This window comes from Falco peregrinus, chromosome 7, assembly GCF_023634155.1.
Source record: "Falco peregrinus isolate bFalPer1 chromosome 7, bFalPer1.pri, whole genome shotgun sequence".
NCBI classification, from domain to species: Eukaryota; Metazoa; Chordata; class Aves; order Falconiformes; family Falconidae; genus Falco; species Falco peregrinus.
In genome coordinates this window covers 16,950,831-16,967,649 of record NC_073727.1, presented here as the reverse complement: position 1 = coordinate 16,967,649, position 16,819 = coordinate 16,950,831, and the positions used below count along the sequence as shown (strand labels likewise).

General features: G+C 50.2%; 2 protein-coding genes across 2 annotated transcripts; both read right to left on the bottom strand.

The window, feature by feature from the left end:
- Positions 1-1,279: 1,279 nt before the first annotated feature.
- LOC129784949 (ostricacin-2-like) lies at positions 1,280-3,351 on the bottom strand. Its single transcript, XM_055811265.1, has 2 exons — positions 2,156-3,351; positions 1,280-1,410 (listed from the first exon to the last, which is right to left on the bottom strand). The coding sequence occupies exons 1-2, from the start codon at positions 2,211-2,213 to the stop codon at positions 1,280-1,282; spliced, it is 189 nt and encodes a 62-aa protein (XP_055667240.1). The 5' UTR covers positions 2,214-3,351.
- Positions 3,352-6,964: 3,613 nt separating this feature from the next.
- Positions 6,965-8,934, bottom strand: LOC129784881 (ostricacin-2-like). The gene is made up of 3 exons (XM_055810480.1): positions 8,801-8,934; positions 7,485-7,572; positions 6,965-7,095 (listed from the first exon to the last, which is right to left on the bottom strand). The coding sequence occupies exons 2-3, from the start codon at positions 7,540-7,542 to the stop codon at positions 6,965-6,967; spliced, it is 189 nt and encodes a 62-aa protein (XP_055666455.1). The 5' UTR covers positions 7,543-7,572; positions 8,801-8,934.
- Positions 8,935-16,819: the final 7,885 nt, after the last annotated feature.

Sequence of the window (16,819 nt, the reverse complement as noted above, 5' to 3'; positions counted from 1 at the left end):
CTCCTGAGGTCACACCTGGAGGACTGTGTCCAGTTCTGGGCTCCCCAGTCCAAAATAGGCATGGATGTACTGGAAAGAGTCCAACAAAAGACTACCAAGATAATGAAGGAACTGGAGCACTTGTCCTACGAGAAAAGGCTGGGACTGTTCATTCTGGAGAAGAGAAGACTCTGGGGGGATCTTACCAATGTATATAAATACCTGAAGGGAGTGTGCAAAGAGGACAGAGCCAGGCTCTTTTTGGTGGTGCTCAGTGCCATGACCAGAGGCTGCGGGCACACACTGAAACACAGGAGTTTTCCCTCTGAACACTAGGAAATACTTTTTTACTGTGAGGGTGAACTGAGCACTGGCACAGGTTTCCCAGGTAAATTGTGGAGTCTCCATTTAAAAACCATCTGGACACAGGCCTCAACAACCAGCTCTGGATGGCCAACTTGAGCAGGGGGGGTTGAACCAGATGACCTCCAGAGGTCCATTCCAGCCTTAACCAGTCAGTGATTCTGTGATTCTGTGAAACTACATGTCTTTATTCAAGCTGGAAAAAGCAGACTACCCAAACAACACCCGGCCCATGATGGGATATCTCCAACCCATGAGCACCCAGCAGGAGCAGCACTTCCACTCCTGCTGTCACACCACCTTGGGATGGCAGAGGCAGGATGGGGAGAGGACATCACGAGATGGTTCCAGCAGCCAGAGGGGCAGGCAACCTGCTCAGAAAGTCCAGGGATTCATCACGGTTTCCTGCATAAGAAAAGCACAGTATATGGTCACCAGTATTTCTTTCTTATGTTCCCTCTTTGTCTACCTCCAGCCTCTCTGCCATTTCTAGTATAAGGACCTGTAGGAAATTACTGGGCAACCCCTCCTCCCAGTACTTATTGCAGATGACTTAGACATGTGCTTTCCTTAGTGATTGCAGTCTGGAATCCAAGGCTCTTTAGAAACCTCAAGGAGATGGTCCTGTGCCTCACACTACACAAAGATCAAACTTCAGTTTCCAACAGCATGGGAAAGTCTTCATGAAAGTCCCTAGTCCGGTCTCACGGGGCTGAGGGGGACTGGGAAGGTGCTGGCTGAATTTGGGCTTCTTCAGCCTGGCACAGGGCAGGCTCAAGCAGCTTTACCAATGAACTTTAAACTCTCCTCCCCTGGCCTTTGCCTCTCAGCATGGATGCAGGAGGGTGTTATCCAGCAGTACGGATACAAAGTGAACAGCGTATCTATTTCGGCCAAGCAAGCAGATGGACAATTCCTGAGTGTTTGACTTTAGAACTTACTTTTTACAGCAGACCATAAATGTTGAACACCTTCCAAAGATGTAATAAGGGTGATAGCAGGTCAAAAAACTACAGACTCCCCCTTCTTGCTTACATTGATCTTCATTTCCTGGATCCAGAGATGCATCTGTACAGTGTAACAGTTGAAAGGAAAAGGTAATTTGGGAGAATATTCTGTAAATTCAGAAGGGCTGGCACTCCACTAGGATTTCAACCCACCTTGTGGGCCAAGTATTAAAATGACCATAATTGCACCTTCAAGAGCAAGTTAACTGTTGAGAAGGACTATCAGCTAAAGCCCTGAGGCACAGGTACCCCTGGCCGTTTCTGGTACAAAGGGATATTTTCCAACCTCCTGCTGTCTCTGCAGAAGGACTGGCTCATCCATAAAGCTTTGGCTAGCTCAGCCAGCCTGGGGTAGAGGGCTTTGATATCACAGAATCACACACATCTAGGGGTCCTCCAAAGGTGCTAAGTATCTGTGATAAGACAATGGACTTCCCATTCATATTTTTGCCTGAGCGGGATTAGGCTGCATAGGCTGAGACTTCAGCGATTGCAATGGGAGCTCACCCTCCAGAGCAGCAGCTAAATGCCCAGTGTGGAGCCCAGAGCTCAACCCCTCCCTAACCCACAGAAGGAGTCAAGCTGTTATTCCTGGGTGGCTCTCTCCACACCAGCCCCTCTGTTCTCAGAGGAAGGGGCACTGTGAGAGCATACTTTGGTGTGTCCCATTGCATAACTTCTTATGCTGGAGCAAAGCCACAAAACCATTTCTTCCTTTAAGCATCCCTAAAAAGTATGGTCGCTTCCTGCATGATCGAAAACCCGGCTGAGGGGGGTTCACACCTCACCCCATCTCCCCCTCTCACCTGCAGCACCCTGGACCAGCAGGATGAAGAAGGGGAAGAGTACATACAGGAGATTCATGGCTGACGCCTCTCACAGGTCTTCACCTTCAGGGGAGATACCAAAGCAACAAGGGCACTGGGGGACCCCAGGCAGTGTTGAAGCCTAGGCAGGGTGCTATACCAAACTGCAGATGTGTTATCCTGAACAAAAGAAGATGGTGTTGTCAGCTGCCTACTGACAAGAACAACAGCTACATATGCAGCTTCCTGAATAGCTTGCAAATGGTTCAGGAAGTTTCAGGCAATGCAGTACCTAAACACATATATTTCAGTCATCTTCCTTAAGCTTTCTCCCAAACACAGACTAAATCTTCAGTCTGGTGATCTGTGCTGTTTTAAGTAAAAAGGCAGCTGATGCTATTAAGAGAATGCAGTCAGAAAACTTAAGTACCTTGGGCCTTACACGTGGCACACTTGTCTCTAAAACAGACCTAAATATAAATACTATATAGTTTGTAAAAATATAAATAGGGAAACAGAATCAAAGGGAAATAATAGGTATGCTTTCCACTGTACTCATTAGATAAGGGTTACACTTAGTGTCTGTGCTCTCCTGCTTCTGCGTCCCCTTACCAAAGGCAAAGTAGAGAAGGTTTGCACACTTTGGAGATACTTGTGCCAATGGCCAATACAAGAGCAATAGTAAAGCTAAGTCATGAAATAATTCTGTGCAGCAGGTCCCCAGTTAGGAACAAGAAGAGAAAGAAATGTCTCAGTGTCCAAAGATCAGGAAAACACAACCTTTCGAGTTAACTGAAGGCTGAAAGAATGGAAACTGTACTGCTGAATGGAAAGTGGCTCCTCCAAGTTATAGAATTCCCACTATCCCAAACAGAAGACCCTGGTGTCCCTCTTCAAACACCACAGAAACTTTCCAATCTCTCCTGTGCCAGGTTTCCCCTGTTTCAGCAGATTCCAAGCTCTAATTGGAAAGGATTCGTATTTTCAATTTATATTTTTCTCTAGAAAGCTCAGATACATCATTATGTGAACAGATATAACCAACCATTTAGATGGTTCCACTATGATGGAACTTCAACAGAGAGATTGAATGGTGGTCAGCCTGAAAGACAGCCCATAGTTACTTGCCTGACAAGGGAAGGTCTGGGTCTTCAGACCGCTACAAACGTGCCAGGGATCACTTGTACCCAGATGCCCTTGGGGTCAGGGAATACCACTTTGCCTGAAACACTCTGGTTTTATACCACTGCTGCTGGGTGAGACATGCTTATTCCCATGGCCACATCTCCCCTTGGCCAATCAGAAAGTGACCCATCTGCATGGGGAAGATGTGGTTGCCATCTTGAGGTTGTCCCTCCCTGTGGCAACGGGAGAGGCTGAGATGCCTCCCTGGGGCTGTTGCAAATTTCACCGTTATCCTCATGCAACACCTCTTGTGACACCCCACTGCACAGCAGGCACATGGGCTGTGGTGGCTTGGCGTGAACTGCCAGAACTTTGACAACAGCAGCCAGTCTCAATAAGGTTTCCCTCCTTTCCTCCTCCAATCTGACAAAATAATCAGTTAGCATGGAATGTGCAAGAACATAGAACTGTAGAGTGGTTTGGGTTGGAAGGGACCTTAAAGATCATCTAGTTGCAACCATTTGCCATGGGCAGGGACACCTTCCACTAGACCAGGTTGCTCCAAGCCCCGTCCAACCTGGCCTTGAGCACTGCCAGGGATGGGGCACCCACAGCTTCTCTGGGCAACTTGTGCCAGTGCTCACCACTCTTACAGTGAAGAACCCTAATATCTAATCTAAACCTACCCTCTTTCAGCTTAAAGTCACTCCCCCTTGTCCTGTCACTACATGTCCTTGTGAAAAGTCCTTCTCCAGCTTTCTTGTTGGCCCCTTTAGGTACTGGGAGGTGCTCTAAGGCATCTACAGAGGCTTGTCTTCTCCAGGCTGAACAACCTCAAGTCTCTCACCCTGTCATCATAGCAGAGGTGCTCCAGCCCTCTGATCATCGTAACGGCTCTCTGGACTCAGTCCAACAGGTCTATGTCCTTTTTATGTTGGGGGCCCCAGAGCTGGACGCAGGGCGGCAGGGGAGTAGAAGGGGAGAATCACCTCCCTCAACTTGCTGGTCATGCTGCTGGTGACGCAGCCCAGGGTAGGGTTTGCTTTCTGGGATGCAAATGCACATTGCGGGTCATGTTGAGCTTCTCACCAACCAACACCCCTAGTCTTTCTCCACAGGACTGCTCTCAATCCAGTCTCTGCCCAGCCTGTATATGTGCTTGGGATTGCCCCGACCCATGTGCAGGTCTTTGTACTTGGCCTTGCTGATCCTCATGAAGTTCACATGGGCCCACCTTCCAAGCCTGTCACAGTCCCTGTGGATGGCATCCCTTCTGTCCAGCTTATTGATCGCACCACACAGCTTGGTGTCATCAGCAAATTTGCTGAGGTGCACTTGATCTCACTGTCTATGTCACCAACAAAGATGCTAAACAGCACTGCCCCTGAGGAACACCACTCATCACTGGTCTCCACTTGGACATAAAATCTTTGCTGCAATAATTTGAGTGTGACCATCCAGCCAATTCCTTATCCACTGTGTGGTCCATCCATGAAATACATGTCTCTCTAGTTTAGAGACAAGGATGTCATGCAGAACAGTGTCAAATGCTTTGCACAAGTCCAGGTAGATGACAGCAGTTGCTCTTATCCACCAGTGTGGTAACGTCATCATAGAAGGCCACCAAATTTCTCTGGCACCATTCACCCTTAGTGAAACCGTGTTGGCTGTCACAAATCACCTCCTTATTTTCCATGTGCTTTAGCAAAGTTTTAAGGAGGATCTGCTCCATGTTCTTGCCAGGCACAGAGATGAGACTGCCTGCTAACATGAGGAACATTATAAACTTTGTTACCTTTCAAAATTATAAGAAAGGGTTTATCTCTGCTTATATTTGAAATGTCAACAAATGTTTTGGAAATAACATACTGATTGCTGCATGCATTTATGAGCTGATGCTCAAATGCACACATATATCAGCATCCACTTCACTGCTACCATGTAAGTCATGTCATATCATGGGTAACAGCAAGTATCATTTATCCATTGATATTACTCCTTTTGCAGCTGTTTATTCTCTAGCTCCACTATATTAAACTCATGGGTGGGTTACTTTCCACAACACCATCAGTCAATCAGTTGCTGACATACTCATGCTGACATACGTGTGCATGGAATAAGACATATATTTAACTTTACGGGGCAAAAGCCTGCGCTTGCAGAAATGTTGAGGTCACTGGCTGTTGACAGAGAATAGTGTTGCAATCTGTTTTTCTGAGGCAGGCAGAGAGGCGAATACCCTCTAATTTCTCCCTGCTGGATGACACTTCTGGACATTTCCAGGTTGTGGTCCATGAGACCCACTGGAACAGTCACCTCAAGGAAGAGCTGGGCAGCAAGCCTGGGAGACCTACATCCCCTCCATGGCCTGAAAGGATGTCTGTGGGGGCTGTGTGCAGGATCAGGCCCCATCAGGAGGATTATTACAGAGATAGAGGCTGTGGGACTGGTAGAGGGCTTGATGCTGTGGGGCTGCCACGAGGGAGGGAGCTGAGTAGTGACTGCATTTGATGGACATGGAGGTCCCATTCCAAATCAGAGGTGGTAATTCTGGGGCCTCTGGGTTGGGTCACATGTGCAGCTGTGTCCATACCCACACATGGGACACACCACCCAGCACAACCCTGAACAAGAAGCTGTGGCTGCCAGGGACAAGGGACACCCGTGTTGGGCAGGAACAGGACAGGGCTCCCACTCCACAGGAGGGAGCGGAGCAGCTCCATCACACCCACAGCAAACACCCTGGCTCCCAGCTCCCACGCAGCTGCCAGGCAAGAGCATCCCCAGGGACAGCCATGGTGGTGACCCCCAGCACCCCAGGCACTTCGCCTGCCCCCAACCCACCACCACCCCCAGGGCCAGCAGGCACGGCACACTCTCTGTCACAAGGAAACGGCCACATGGCACACCCACTGCAATGCCAAACTGCTCGTCTTTATTCCAGCCGGGAAAAGCAGCCTCTGCCCCAACGGCACTGGGCCCATCACGGGATGTCTCCGGCCCACGAGCACCTGGGCACTCAGCAGGAGCAGCGCTTCCATTCCTGCTGTCACACCGCCTGGGGACAGCAGAGGCAGGGAGGGGAGAGGACAGCAGGGAGGGGAGAGCATCTCAGGACATGGTTCCAGCAGACAGAAGAAAGGGCACATCCTGCTCACAGGGTTCAGGTATTCAACCCCACACACTATATGAAGAAAGCAGAGGAGCACATGAGCTGTTGTAAATGACTTTTCCTCCCACCCCTCCTACCTGCCCTGCGATGACACGCAGGCCTGTGGTGCCAGAGAATCAGGCTCAACAGACATGAAGTTCAGTGCTTATGGCAAACAGTTGGGATCCCTGTTATCTTAGGGGTGGCAGCCCTGGCCCCAGGGCTTTGCAGATGCAGCAAAACCAGGATCGTGTCCTCCATGCTGCAGAGGGACAGCAAACGCTTCACACTCTGCTGCCTTGGAAGAGCCCTCTGCAAAGCCCAAAGGAGCCTCATGGGACTGAAGGAGAGCAGAAGGTGCTGGCTGACCTTGGGATCCTTCAGCCCCACTCAAGGCAGGGCTAAGCAGATTTCCTTTCCCTCCCTGGCCTCTGCCTTGGAGCACGTATAGCACTGACCCATCAGCAAGTCGTGGACACTTAAACACAAAGCAACTCTCTCTGCAATCACAGGGCCATCTGTCATTCCAAAACTTACTTCTTGCAGCAGAAGTAAAACCTTGAACATTTTCCACTGATGATATATGGGAAGTTGCAATTCAGTAATGAGCAGAAACCTTTTTGACGATGACATTCTTTCTCATTGTTTATGTCCAAGGGAGATCCTGGAGAGTAAAAACGGTCAAAAAGAGTGAACATGGGTTAAATGCAAAAACTATGTGTGATTCCCAAGCGGCAAACACTTTCTCTGGATGTCTGCCATGTGCACCGAGCACCAAACCAAACATCTTTACCTCTCCAGCACGAGATCACCTCTCCTGCAGCAGCATGTGCACACGTGGGGAAAGTCAAAGGGAAGGACCAGTGTGAGGCACAGGAAGCGCCGTGCTGGCTCCTCAGCCACCCGGAAAGTCATCAGAGCCAACCCCTCCCCATCTTGTGTGTATCTACCCAGTTCTATCTCTCTCTGACAAATCTGGTCCCTTCCCCGGACATGGGAGACACCACTGATAGGGGCTCACACCTCCTCCCACCTCCCCTCTTCCCCTCTCACCTGCAGCACCCTGGGCCAACAGGAGGACAAAGGGGAAGAGCAGGTACAGGATCCGCATGGCTGACGCCTGTCCCTCGTCTTCACGGGGCTGCAGAGAAGACACATCAGGACCACAAAGAAAGGACAGGGACAAGGCTGGGCACACGCTGAGCCAAAAAGCACAGTCTCCAACAAAAAGAGATAATAATGATCCCCCTTGCATCACAACTTCACGGGTATCTTGGGAGCATTTCAGGGAGCACCAGCCTGCTGGGCATTCTGGACGTTATTTCATTGTCTTCTTCACAGGTCTTCCTGATGTTCTCCACAAAACACAGGCTGGAGGATTCACGCCTAGTTGTCATCATTTTACTCCCAACAACACCCACTGAAACTCAGGTCATAAGGAAAGAGAAATGACTTTTACAAGTTACAGTCCCTCAGAACATCTGCAGGGCCTGCGTGTGTCCCCTGTGCAGAATTTTCCAGAGGGACAAGATGAAGGGATGACACCAGGTATACTTCCCAGCATAGTCTGCAGACCAGGATTAACGCTAGGGCATTTGCTCTCTCCTTTCTGCCTCTTCATAATCAAATGCCCGAGCAGAGGAGGCTTGCTCCTCAGGAGATGCTTCTGCCCACATGCAGTCCCATGCCACTAGCCAAAGCAGGGTCAAGAAATGAGGGAAATGCTTGTGCCTGGAGATGCCACGTCATACGAAGGCTTGGCCGGTGCTCTCCATCACCTCAACCAGTCCAAAGCACCCTGCCTGTTCGCCTCTGCTCCCCTGGGCTCAGGAAGGTCCTCCCAGCTGGGCTTGGGAGTGCCCATCCTCAGCTCCAGACCGTTCCTCGACTTGCCAGCAAAGACCCTCCCCAGCCCCACTCTCACCGCCCCTGCCCTGTGCAGCACCGACCCAGGGAGGAGCAAGAGGGCAGGGAAGCGTCTGGGTGGCCACAGAGGGAAAATTAATCAACGCTGTGAGTTAACTGAAAGGATGGGAAACCTCCGTACTGCTCTGGGAAAGTATCTCCTTACTGCCCTGAGGAAAGTCCCCATTCCCCCAGCACAGAGGAGCTGAGTCCCCCCTCCAGCATCCAGCCATCTTTCCAGCCTCTCCCGTAATGAAGGAAACCTTTAGCTGCATCGGCCACATGCCCCGGGCTCTTAGGACTCATGTGAAGGTTTTTATTCTCTTGCCCGGGCAGCACTGATGCCCTGATCCTATGCGTGGATGCTTCCAGCAGTTTCTCATTTAGGTGCACCTGGGGTGAAGGGACTTGAACAGAGAAGCTGAGTGGGCAGTTTTCCAGAAAGAGACCTGTCAATCACCTACCTGACGAAGGTACCGGTGGTGTCCAGGCTGTAACAAAGCCAGCAGGAATCACGCCCAGGTGCCCTGGCGTCCAAGCAGTGTTGTTTTGCCTAAAACACCCTGGTTTTACACGGCTGCCAGTGGGTGGGAGATGGGCGTATTCCTGCTGGCGCATCTCCCCTTGGCCAATCAGAAGGTGACCCATCCATGTGGGGGTGATGGGGTTGCGCCTCATCCCTCTCTGATGCAATGGGAGAAGCTGAGGTACCTCTTGAGGCTGTTGCAATCTGCACCGTTATCCTCATGCAACACCTCTTGTGACACCCCGCTGCACAGCAGGCACACGGGCTTGGCATGAACTGCCTGGAATGGATAAAGCAGACATCTGTGTAACCAGTCCCAGAAAAGGAGAAAATATTTGTCTCTTCCTTTCCTCTCGTTTTACTTTGCAAGAAGGCAGTGTGTGACATGCAGGATTATGTAAAATATTTTAATTTGCTGCTCTTGTAGTATTACAAGAATAGCTTCATCCTTGCCAAGATGATCTGTTTTTGATATACTAGGAAGGGACAAGCTTAGGTCTACCTTTCTGATGGCTACTCAGATAACCAACAGTGAACAGGAGAAGTGATCAGGTAAGATCACAGCTCACCTAATTCTATCTGAATTCATTGCTTCTACACCTGTTTTTCCTGGTACAAAACACACAAATGAGCTTCAATAGAAAAAAGTCTCTGTGTCAAGATATGCAGACTGTGGGAGACTATGGAATGAAGGTGAATAGGACTTATTAGGCCTTGGAGATATGGACATGAACAAGATAATTTGTCAATTTATAGGAATCATGTGATGCTTCAGAAAGGTGAAGGTCAAGGTGGGTCAAGGAGGAACAGGTCATGAGAAACAGAGAGAAGCAAGGGGTGAAAGGGGCCAACCTGTTGTAAGCTGGCTGCTGGTCAATATGCTTCTCTGGCCATTCCCTACATCTGATCACCATAATCTGTTCTATATTCCTGGTAAACTTTATTACTACCTATGTTTTCGTGTGAACAATCTGGCTATAGTGTGTCTGCATGATTGTGCAGTGCTCTAGTAAACTTCAAGCCAGAGTACTGGGTATGGGAGAGAGTACCAAGAGTGCTGATCCATTGCCCAGAGAGACCAAAGCTCTGAGAGCTGGAACCTGGAGAGAGCAAAGGGCCTTGAGGTTGGATACATCAGAGACAAAGGGTCTAGTGCCATCTATCAGAGAAATGCGTGATGGCTATCTTCACCCCACCCCACCCCCCCCACCCCCACCCCCCCGAGCAGCAATCCATAGGATTAGGGTTGGATGTCCAGGGCAGTGTCTTTGCAGGTATAAGGGTGCTGGCAGCAACCTCACTCCTAGAGGTTTGGCACCAGGTTCAGGACCAGTCCAGAGCCAGCACAACCCAGGGCTGCTGATTATGGTGTGGAGAGGGCTTCCAGCCCACACCGCAGGGAGGCCATGGTTGGGTCCAGCACCTGCCCTGGGGAGCTGCTTTGAGCTGGGGATCTTGTGCTGGACCCCACCAGAGCTGGAGATTGGTTCTGCTGATCCAGAACTGGACTTTGATCTACTCCTGGCCTGACCTTGGCCCATCACTATGGAAGTGCCCAGTGCCCCAGGCTGAGGCTGCTCCCTGGCTGGCAGCAATGGGATGACTTCTGCCAGCCCCCATGGTGACTTCCCCATGGCAGTGCAGGGACCACCCCCACAGCCCTACCCTGAGCTGAGCATCATCAATCTGCCCCAAGGCTCGACCACAACGCTGACCCACAGCCTGTCCCTGGGCTCCTAGCTGACCTCCCCAGACCAGCCCCTGGTCTTGAACATCCCCCCAACAGCACAGACCCCCAGCTCGAGCACAAGATCCTGAGTCGTCCCCTGGCACAGACATCAGTCCCTATTTCCTCAGGGGCACAATGATTTCCCACACACACCCAGCTACCCTTGGACCCCACAATGCCCCCCTGGTGCCACACACCCAGGCCCCACATCTGGGGATGGACCCAAGGCTGCCAGAGCAGCATGTCCTATGAAACAGACCCACAGGGACCCCTGACCCAGCTTGGGACCCAGTGGACAACCAGTAGGCAACCACTGCAGTTAGGAGGCTCATAGCAATGCCTCATCCCTGGCACTGGATAGGATGCCCTTGCTGAGCGAGAAGACTGGTATTGGGGTCCCAGTTGATCCCACACACACACTGTGGGGGGACACTGCTGTGGCTATGGGCAAAATTAAAGAGAGGGGGGTAGTGAGTGGGTGGATGTATTTGTGGGTCTGTGCCTATTGGGAATTCACTTCATCTTCTCTGCCCTTCCCTGCATGCAGAGAAAAGAGACGCATGCCCGCACATCGCTCTCTGAGGACACACACACACATCCTTTGGCAGCAGAAATGCAAACCGCCACCTTGTATTGGGGACACCGGAGTAAAGGGATTTGCACAGGACCGTAGTCCAGCTGTCCAGGGTTGCCGCTGCTCCCAGCAGTGCTTGGTGTTTCTATGCAGCATCGTCCCAACCACGCTGCCAGTGCACAGGCTGGTCTCAGAGGGATGCTTGGAGTTTGGTGCTGGCGACCCAGGAGCCCATCAAGGATACCATCGGCTGCAGGAGAAAAGATCTGGCAGGGCCTGTGCTATCCAGGGCAACAATGAAGGCTCAGGGATGTTCCTTTACCCTTGGGCTGCATGCTCGCCCCTCTTTCTCCAGCAGCCTCACCTCTAACCCCAACAGGCAGCAACCTCAGCCCTTCAAGCACCCCTGAACATACCTTCGACAGCAGAAGTCTTGCTCGGAGCAAATGCCAATGCGACTGATCCCCGGCGGGCATGACCTGTGAGAGCAGAAGCCCCCACGTTGCTCACAGTCCTGGGGTGATCCTCGCGTGAGGGGCAGCCCTGTAGAACACAGAAAGAGGACACTTTCGGCACGGCTCTGGCAAGATGCTCAGCGCAGCCTTTGGTCCCCGCGTGGCCAGCATTAGCCTACCTCTGACTGTCCCCTGCCACAAAATGCCCAGGCAGGTGTCTGCACAATAAATCAAGGTGATGTTTATGGCACTTGGATAACAAACACTCACTACCATCCCGCAGCAGCTTCTGGGAGAGGCTCTCCATCATGTCTACTGGCTCCCTCCTGGCATAAGGGAGGATGCCAAGGGTGAAAGCAGGATCTGCCTTCCTCCCTCTTCTTCCTCTCCAGAACGGCTGCTGTCTGGAAGGGTGTGGGCTAGGAGGGACAGAGATGGTGGCAAAACCTCACCCCTGGAGTGGGAGAGCTTTGTTACAAGGTCCTGGCTTCAGTCCCAGCTGCAGAACCTGCCACAAAAGACTTTCCTGAAAGATACAGGGTGTACAGGACCCCCAGGAGCACGCCACAGCTACCAGGGAAAGCTACACGTGATTTAACATCTCAGCTGATAAATCCTCCCTACAAAATATTGACAAAGAACAAATCCTCCATGTCACCTCCTCCCCTCCCCATCCGCCACCCCCCCACTCCCATTTCTTACCTGCTGCTCCCTGGAGCATCAGGAAGAAGAGAGCACAGAGGAGAGGCAGGATCCGCATGGCTGGGAATTGCTGGCAGGGTCACAGCTCTGGGGAGAAAAGAAGGGAGGCAGAGATGAGTGGGAGGGTCCCTGCCTGCGTGTCTCGTAGCTCCTTCACAGGGATGAGATGGAGGAGAGGGGACAGCCTGTCCAGGAGGAGATGTGACCAGTCACCAGTGGGAGGACACGCTTGATAGCCCAGGGGTAGGAGCCTCCTGCCGCCTCCCAGCTCCCTGCAGCAGCAGCAGCAGCAGTTTGGTGCCAGTCAGCTGGTCTCTCCACGTGGCAAAGTGTCCTTTCAGATAGCTGACACTTCAAAATGTCCAGCCCAAAAGCTCCTTTACTTCTTTCTCTGCCTGCTAGAGAAAGAGAAGCATGGCTTTTCTCTTCTGACACCTCCAAAAAGGATTCCCAGGTCTCCAGCCCAGGGTCTTGTGTCATCTCACCTTGCGTAAGGGCCAGTTGGTGCTGTGGGTTGCTGGACACTTCTTGGGACATGCTGCAACCCTGTTCGTTAGACCTTGGCATGCAATCTGCTTTCGTAACACAAAGGAGCTCTGTATTCCTCCCTCCAAGTGAATCATTGCTCTCAATTGAAAATAACTGGGAAGGTGCCACGTGGAATGACATCTCCGTCCAACTGGCAATCCCATGAATGACAAGCTTTCGTTGTGACTTTGTTGTGTTAAGCGTTTGCTGTATGTAACCCTTTATTAGTTCTCAAAGTATTGATGGTGCCATCTTCATATACTTTTTTGGCCTTGTTGCAGATTCATCAAGCATATGTAGATATGTGTATATATATTAAAAAACAAACTCATGCATAATGTATATTTGCTGAGTGGTTACACGAATATATCTTTTATCCCCATGCCTCATCATATTCCATTGCTCGTTCCTGCTTCAATTTCTCTCCCTAGTAGGGCAATTGTACAAAGTATTTGCAGACCTGTCTCTGAGGGGATGGCTTGGCAGCCAACGCTATTCTGCTGTGGTGGTCAGGAGCAGGGCACTCAGGACAGCTTTTTATTTCCTCCACCACCCCAAAACTGAGCATGTGTTAAAGAGCAACAGTACAGAGATGTAGTTAATTGCTGCCTTAACAAAGCTCTGTAAGAAGCCCGACCACCAGATGCAGCTGGTTCCAGCATATCGCCTACTGCAGCTCTGAAGCCAGGACAGCCCATCAGACATAAAAAAAAAAACAACTGGGCCAAGGCCTTTTCCCTTTTTCTGGCTGTAGCTGTAGGCTCAGCATGCCACCAGGACAAGTGACAGTCCTTGCCTGTCTGGAGGGGACTATGCTGTATGCCTGAGTTTTGGGTTGCCTCTTCCAGTGTTTGGAAGAGTACTCATGGTCCTCCCAGCTACCAAGGGTTGAGGATTTCAGCAGTGGAGGTTGGCAGCTGGGTCCTGAAGATGCCAGGTATGATCCAACCACTGCATAAATGGGGGAAGAGAGCCACTGCCTGTTTGCAAGAAGCAGAGGAGCCATGGACTGACCCAGCAGGTTGACTGGGAGTTTGCTGAGAGACAGATGTCTCTTGCAGGGACTAAACTGACACAAGGTTGGGAGCTGTGGAGGGTCCAGGAGGCGGCTACCAGCTGTTGCTCTGCCAAGGTATTATCCTGCTTAAGAAAGCGGCTTGCCAATTCCTGCTGCTGTGTGCAAGGGGATGGAGGCGACACAGCTGAAACAAGAGCACTTGTCAATACATGCCAGGAGCAGGACTCAACTGGCCACATGCAGATTTTTGCAATGATGAAGCAGCTGGGCTGAGCTCTTCACCTGTTTCTTCCACAGCAGACAGAGCACAAGTCACATCATCCTCATGGTGATGTCCAAAACAGGCCTGGCAAATCCCACTTAAAAAACTCCTGTTCCTCTGCCATGGCCTGTACAGGGAACATTGTCATCTAATGTTATGTGCTGATGAACCTACTCCAGATGACAGTGGCTTCTCTGTATAGTCTTTCCATCTGTTTGTCAATCCCTCACAAAACAAGAAAACTGCTAATTCCATAGCCCACTTCTAAGCAAATGTTATTTCTACGTACTGTGATTACAAGAAGGACACTGAAAGTTGCTCACCTCACATAATATTTTGGACTCATGCAAACCAGCACTAAACCAGCTTGTTCCTGGGGCCATGATGGCAAAACGGCACAGAGTAACTGCTCAGAGATGAATTTTGTCTTTAAGCAGCAAAGGTATTTATTTTGTGCAACGTTGGGGAGCTAGCCAATTCGCACCGGACAAACTAGCTCCAAAGTTTTCAGTGGAAAGTTAGGTGATTTATACAGTTTTCATGAGAGGTTACAACATCTTTACATACATATTCATTTGATTTTGACACCCAGTCATTCCATTCATCACAGGTGGGATCTAGGTGGAATAAACCTTTCAGTTTTCTTTGTTCAGTGATTTCCTGACTTATGGTCTCCTTATCTCCTTCAAACGCCCACCTTATCTTTTCTAATTATTCAGAATACATTCCTTTACTTTAACATCCTTAGTGGTACATTTATTTACTTTAACATCCTCAGTGGAACTTTTTCTTATTCAAAGTACATTCTTTTCTCAACACAAACAGAATGTCACCCAGAGCATGGTACCAAACTCATCCTGACTACTTTATTTTTTTTTTTTTTTTTTTTTTTTAGACCTTGTTCTATTTCACCCAGGCATCTCAGTCTTACCCCTGGGTAGTTGCATCCAAGCTATTCATGGAGACCGGTCCTTCCCCATACACACACAAGCCCTCCCTGGATACTTGTCTGTGCTCATAACTCCACACCCTGGTCCACATCCATCACATCTGTGAGGGATATCAGTCCACGCAGAGCAGCTGTGACGGAACTAAAATACTCTGGAAAAGAGAGACCCAGACAGTGCTGCCAGCACTGCTGTGCCTCCAGTGAGGTGCTGCGAGGGTCTGTCTTCTCCAGTGAAGCTTCATGGGAAAAGAGGGCCGCTGGGGCACTGGAGTGAGCAGATCTCCTATTCTTCATGCCTGTGTGCCATGAAACAATGTTCTCTTTCAGACCCTGGCAGAGAGATAGAAGCAGTGCTAAAAGTGACAGCAGTACCATTGGGGGATGTAGTAGAGTCCTAGCGGTGCAAAATATTTTAATGCTTGACCTTTTATGAAAATAGCCACAATTCTTAGCCCTTTTAATATGGTCTTTAAAAAAAAAAAAAAAAAAAAGAAAAAAAACCAGGGTTCTTAAAGGTCTTTGAAAGCTCTTCTTTGGATTTAATAAGCTGGGCAACATGGTCACCCCATCAACTAGGCTGAAGAGCACCCTGGGCACTGTGATCTTCCATGACCAGCTGTTCTACCTAGGGTTTGATGTGTAACTGAAATGACCTTAAGCTGCTGCATACCCTTGCATCTGGCCATGGCATGGACAGTCCCACTCCACCAGTTCCAATGCTATCCATCTAGTATTTTCTCTTCCATCCTTGGCAGCATCTCTACCTCCTGGGAAGAGCTGTGAGAAGAATTCAAACATACCCAGAGTGCTGGGGATATGGAATTGGGGTAAGAAGCACAGAGGAGACACGCAGCATGGATCCTAGAGGGTGAGGTTTCATCCCGTGTTTCACTCTAAGCTGTCTCTTGAAGCCATTCCCCAGCAATAAATGCAAGGGCACCTATTTGTGGTGGTGAGCATGACGATGCAGTATTCTGCATGATGCTGGCTACAGACACTGGATCACCTCCAGCACTGGGTCTAAAATAGCAAGGGCTGAATTCTCTCTCCAAAGTCCTCAGTCCTCAAGCAAAACATCTTGCGCTGTTCCAGTTTGTCAAAGAAATGCTCACCTACTGCAGATTGTGCAAAACTTCTTAGGACATAAACTGTAAATTGCTGGTTTGGTGCCACTTAGCAACTTCCTCAGGTCTCCATCCAGGAGAGTCCCTGTGAGGTGGCCGTTGGCCCAGTTTCCTGCCCTTCACAAGGCTGTGGTTTCACTGGTGGCAGAGTCATTTGCAGAAACATCTGCTTTGAAGGGAGGCCAGCTGCTCTGCAGAAAAGTGGTGAGCTCGGGACTTTGAGTCAGTCCTTTGCATGCAGGCACTGGGGTTGCTTGTTTCCCTTAAAAATCCCACTATTACTGCTCCCACCTTTGCTGGGCATTCATGAGTGCTGCCCTTCACCCACACCATGAGAGATCTGGGGTCTGTTCCCACTGTATTTCAGAGGTGCATGTATCCCCCTTACCCCCAAAGATGTGCCCCAGGAGCATCTGGCTTAGCCTGGTCATGTCTGCTATTAAATTCCCTCTGCTTGTGGGCAAGGGTAGCTGCATCCAGACTGATGTTTCAGAAAGGTCCTTGGCAAGTGCTAAGCCCCGTTGATCTGAGCTCAGGAGGTTCAGGAGAGAGCGTAAGCACAGGACAGTTGGGAACAGCCTGAGGTTGCCCTGCTTTGGAGGCTGAGTTTGGCTAT

What these genes read in the sequence shown, in the direction of transcription:
- LOC129784949 (XM_055811265.1), bottom strand. Translation starts at nt 2,213, where the DNA reads ATGAATCTCCTGTATGTACTCTTCCCCTTCTTCATCCTGCTGGTCCAG. An exon ending in GCTGGTCCAGGGTGCTGCAG is followed by an intron (nt 1,411 to 2,155) that starts GTGAGAGGGGGA and finishes TACACTGTACAG; the next exon opens with ATGCATCTCTGGATCCAGGA.
- LOC129784881 (XM_055810480.1), bottom strand. Translation starts at nt 7,542, where the DNA reads ATGCGGATCCTGTACCTGCTCTTCCCCTTTGTCCTCCTGTTGGCCCAG. An exon ending in GTTGGCCCAGGGTGCTGCAG is followed by an intron (nt 7,096 to 7,484) that starts GTGAGAGGGGAA and finishes TTTACTCTCCAG; the next exon opens with GATCTCCCTTGGACATAAAC.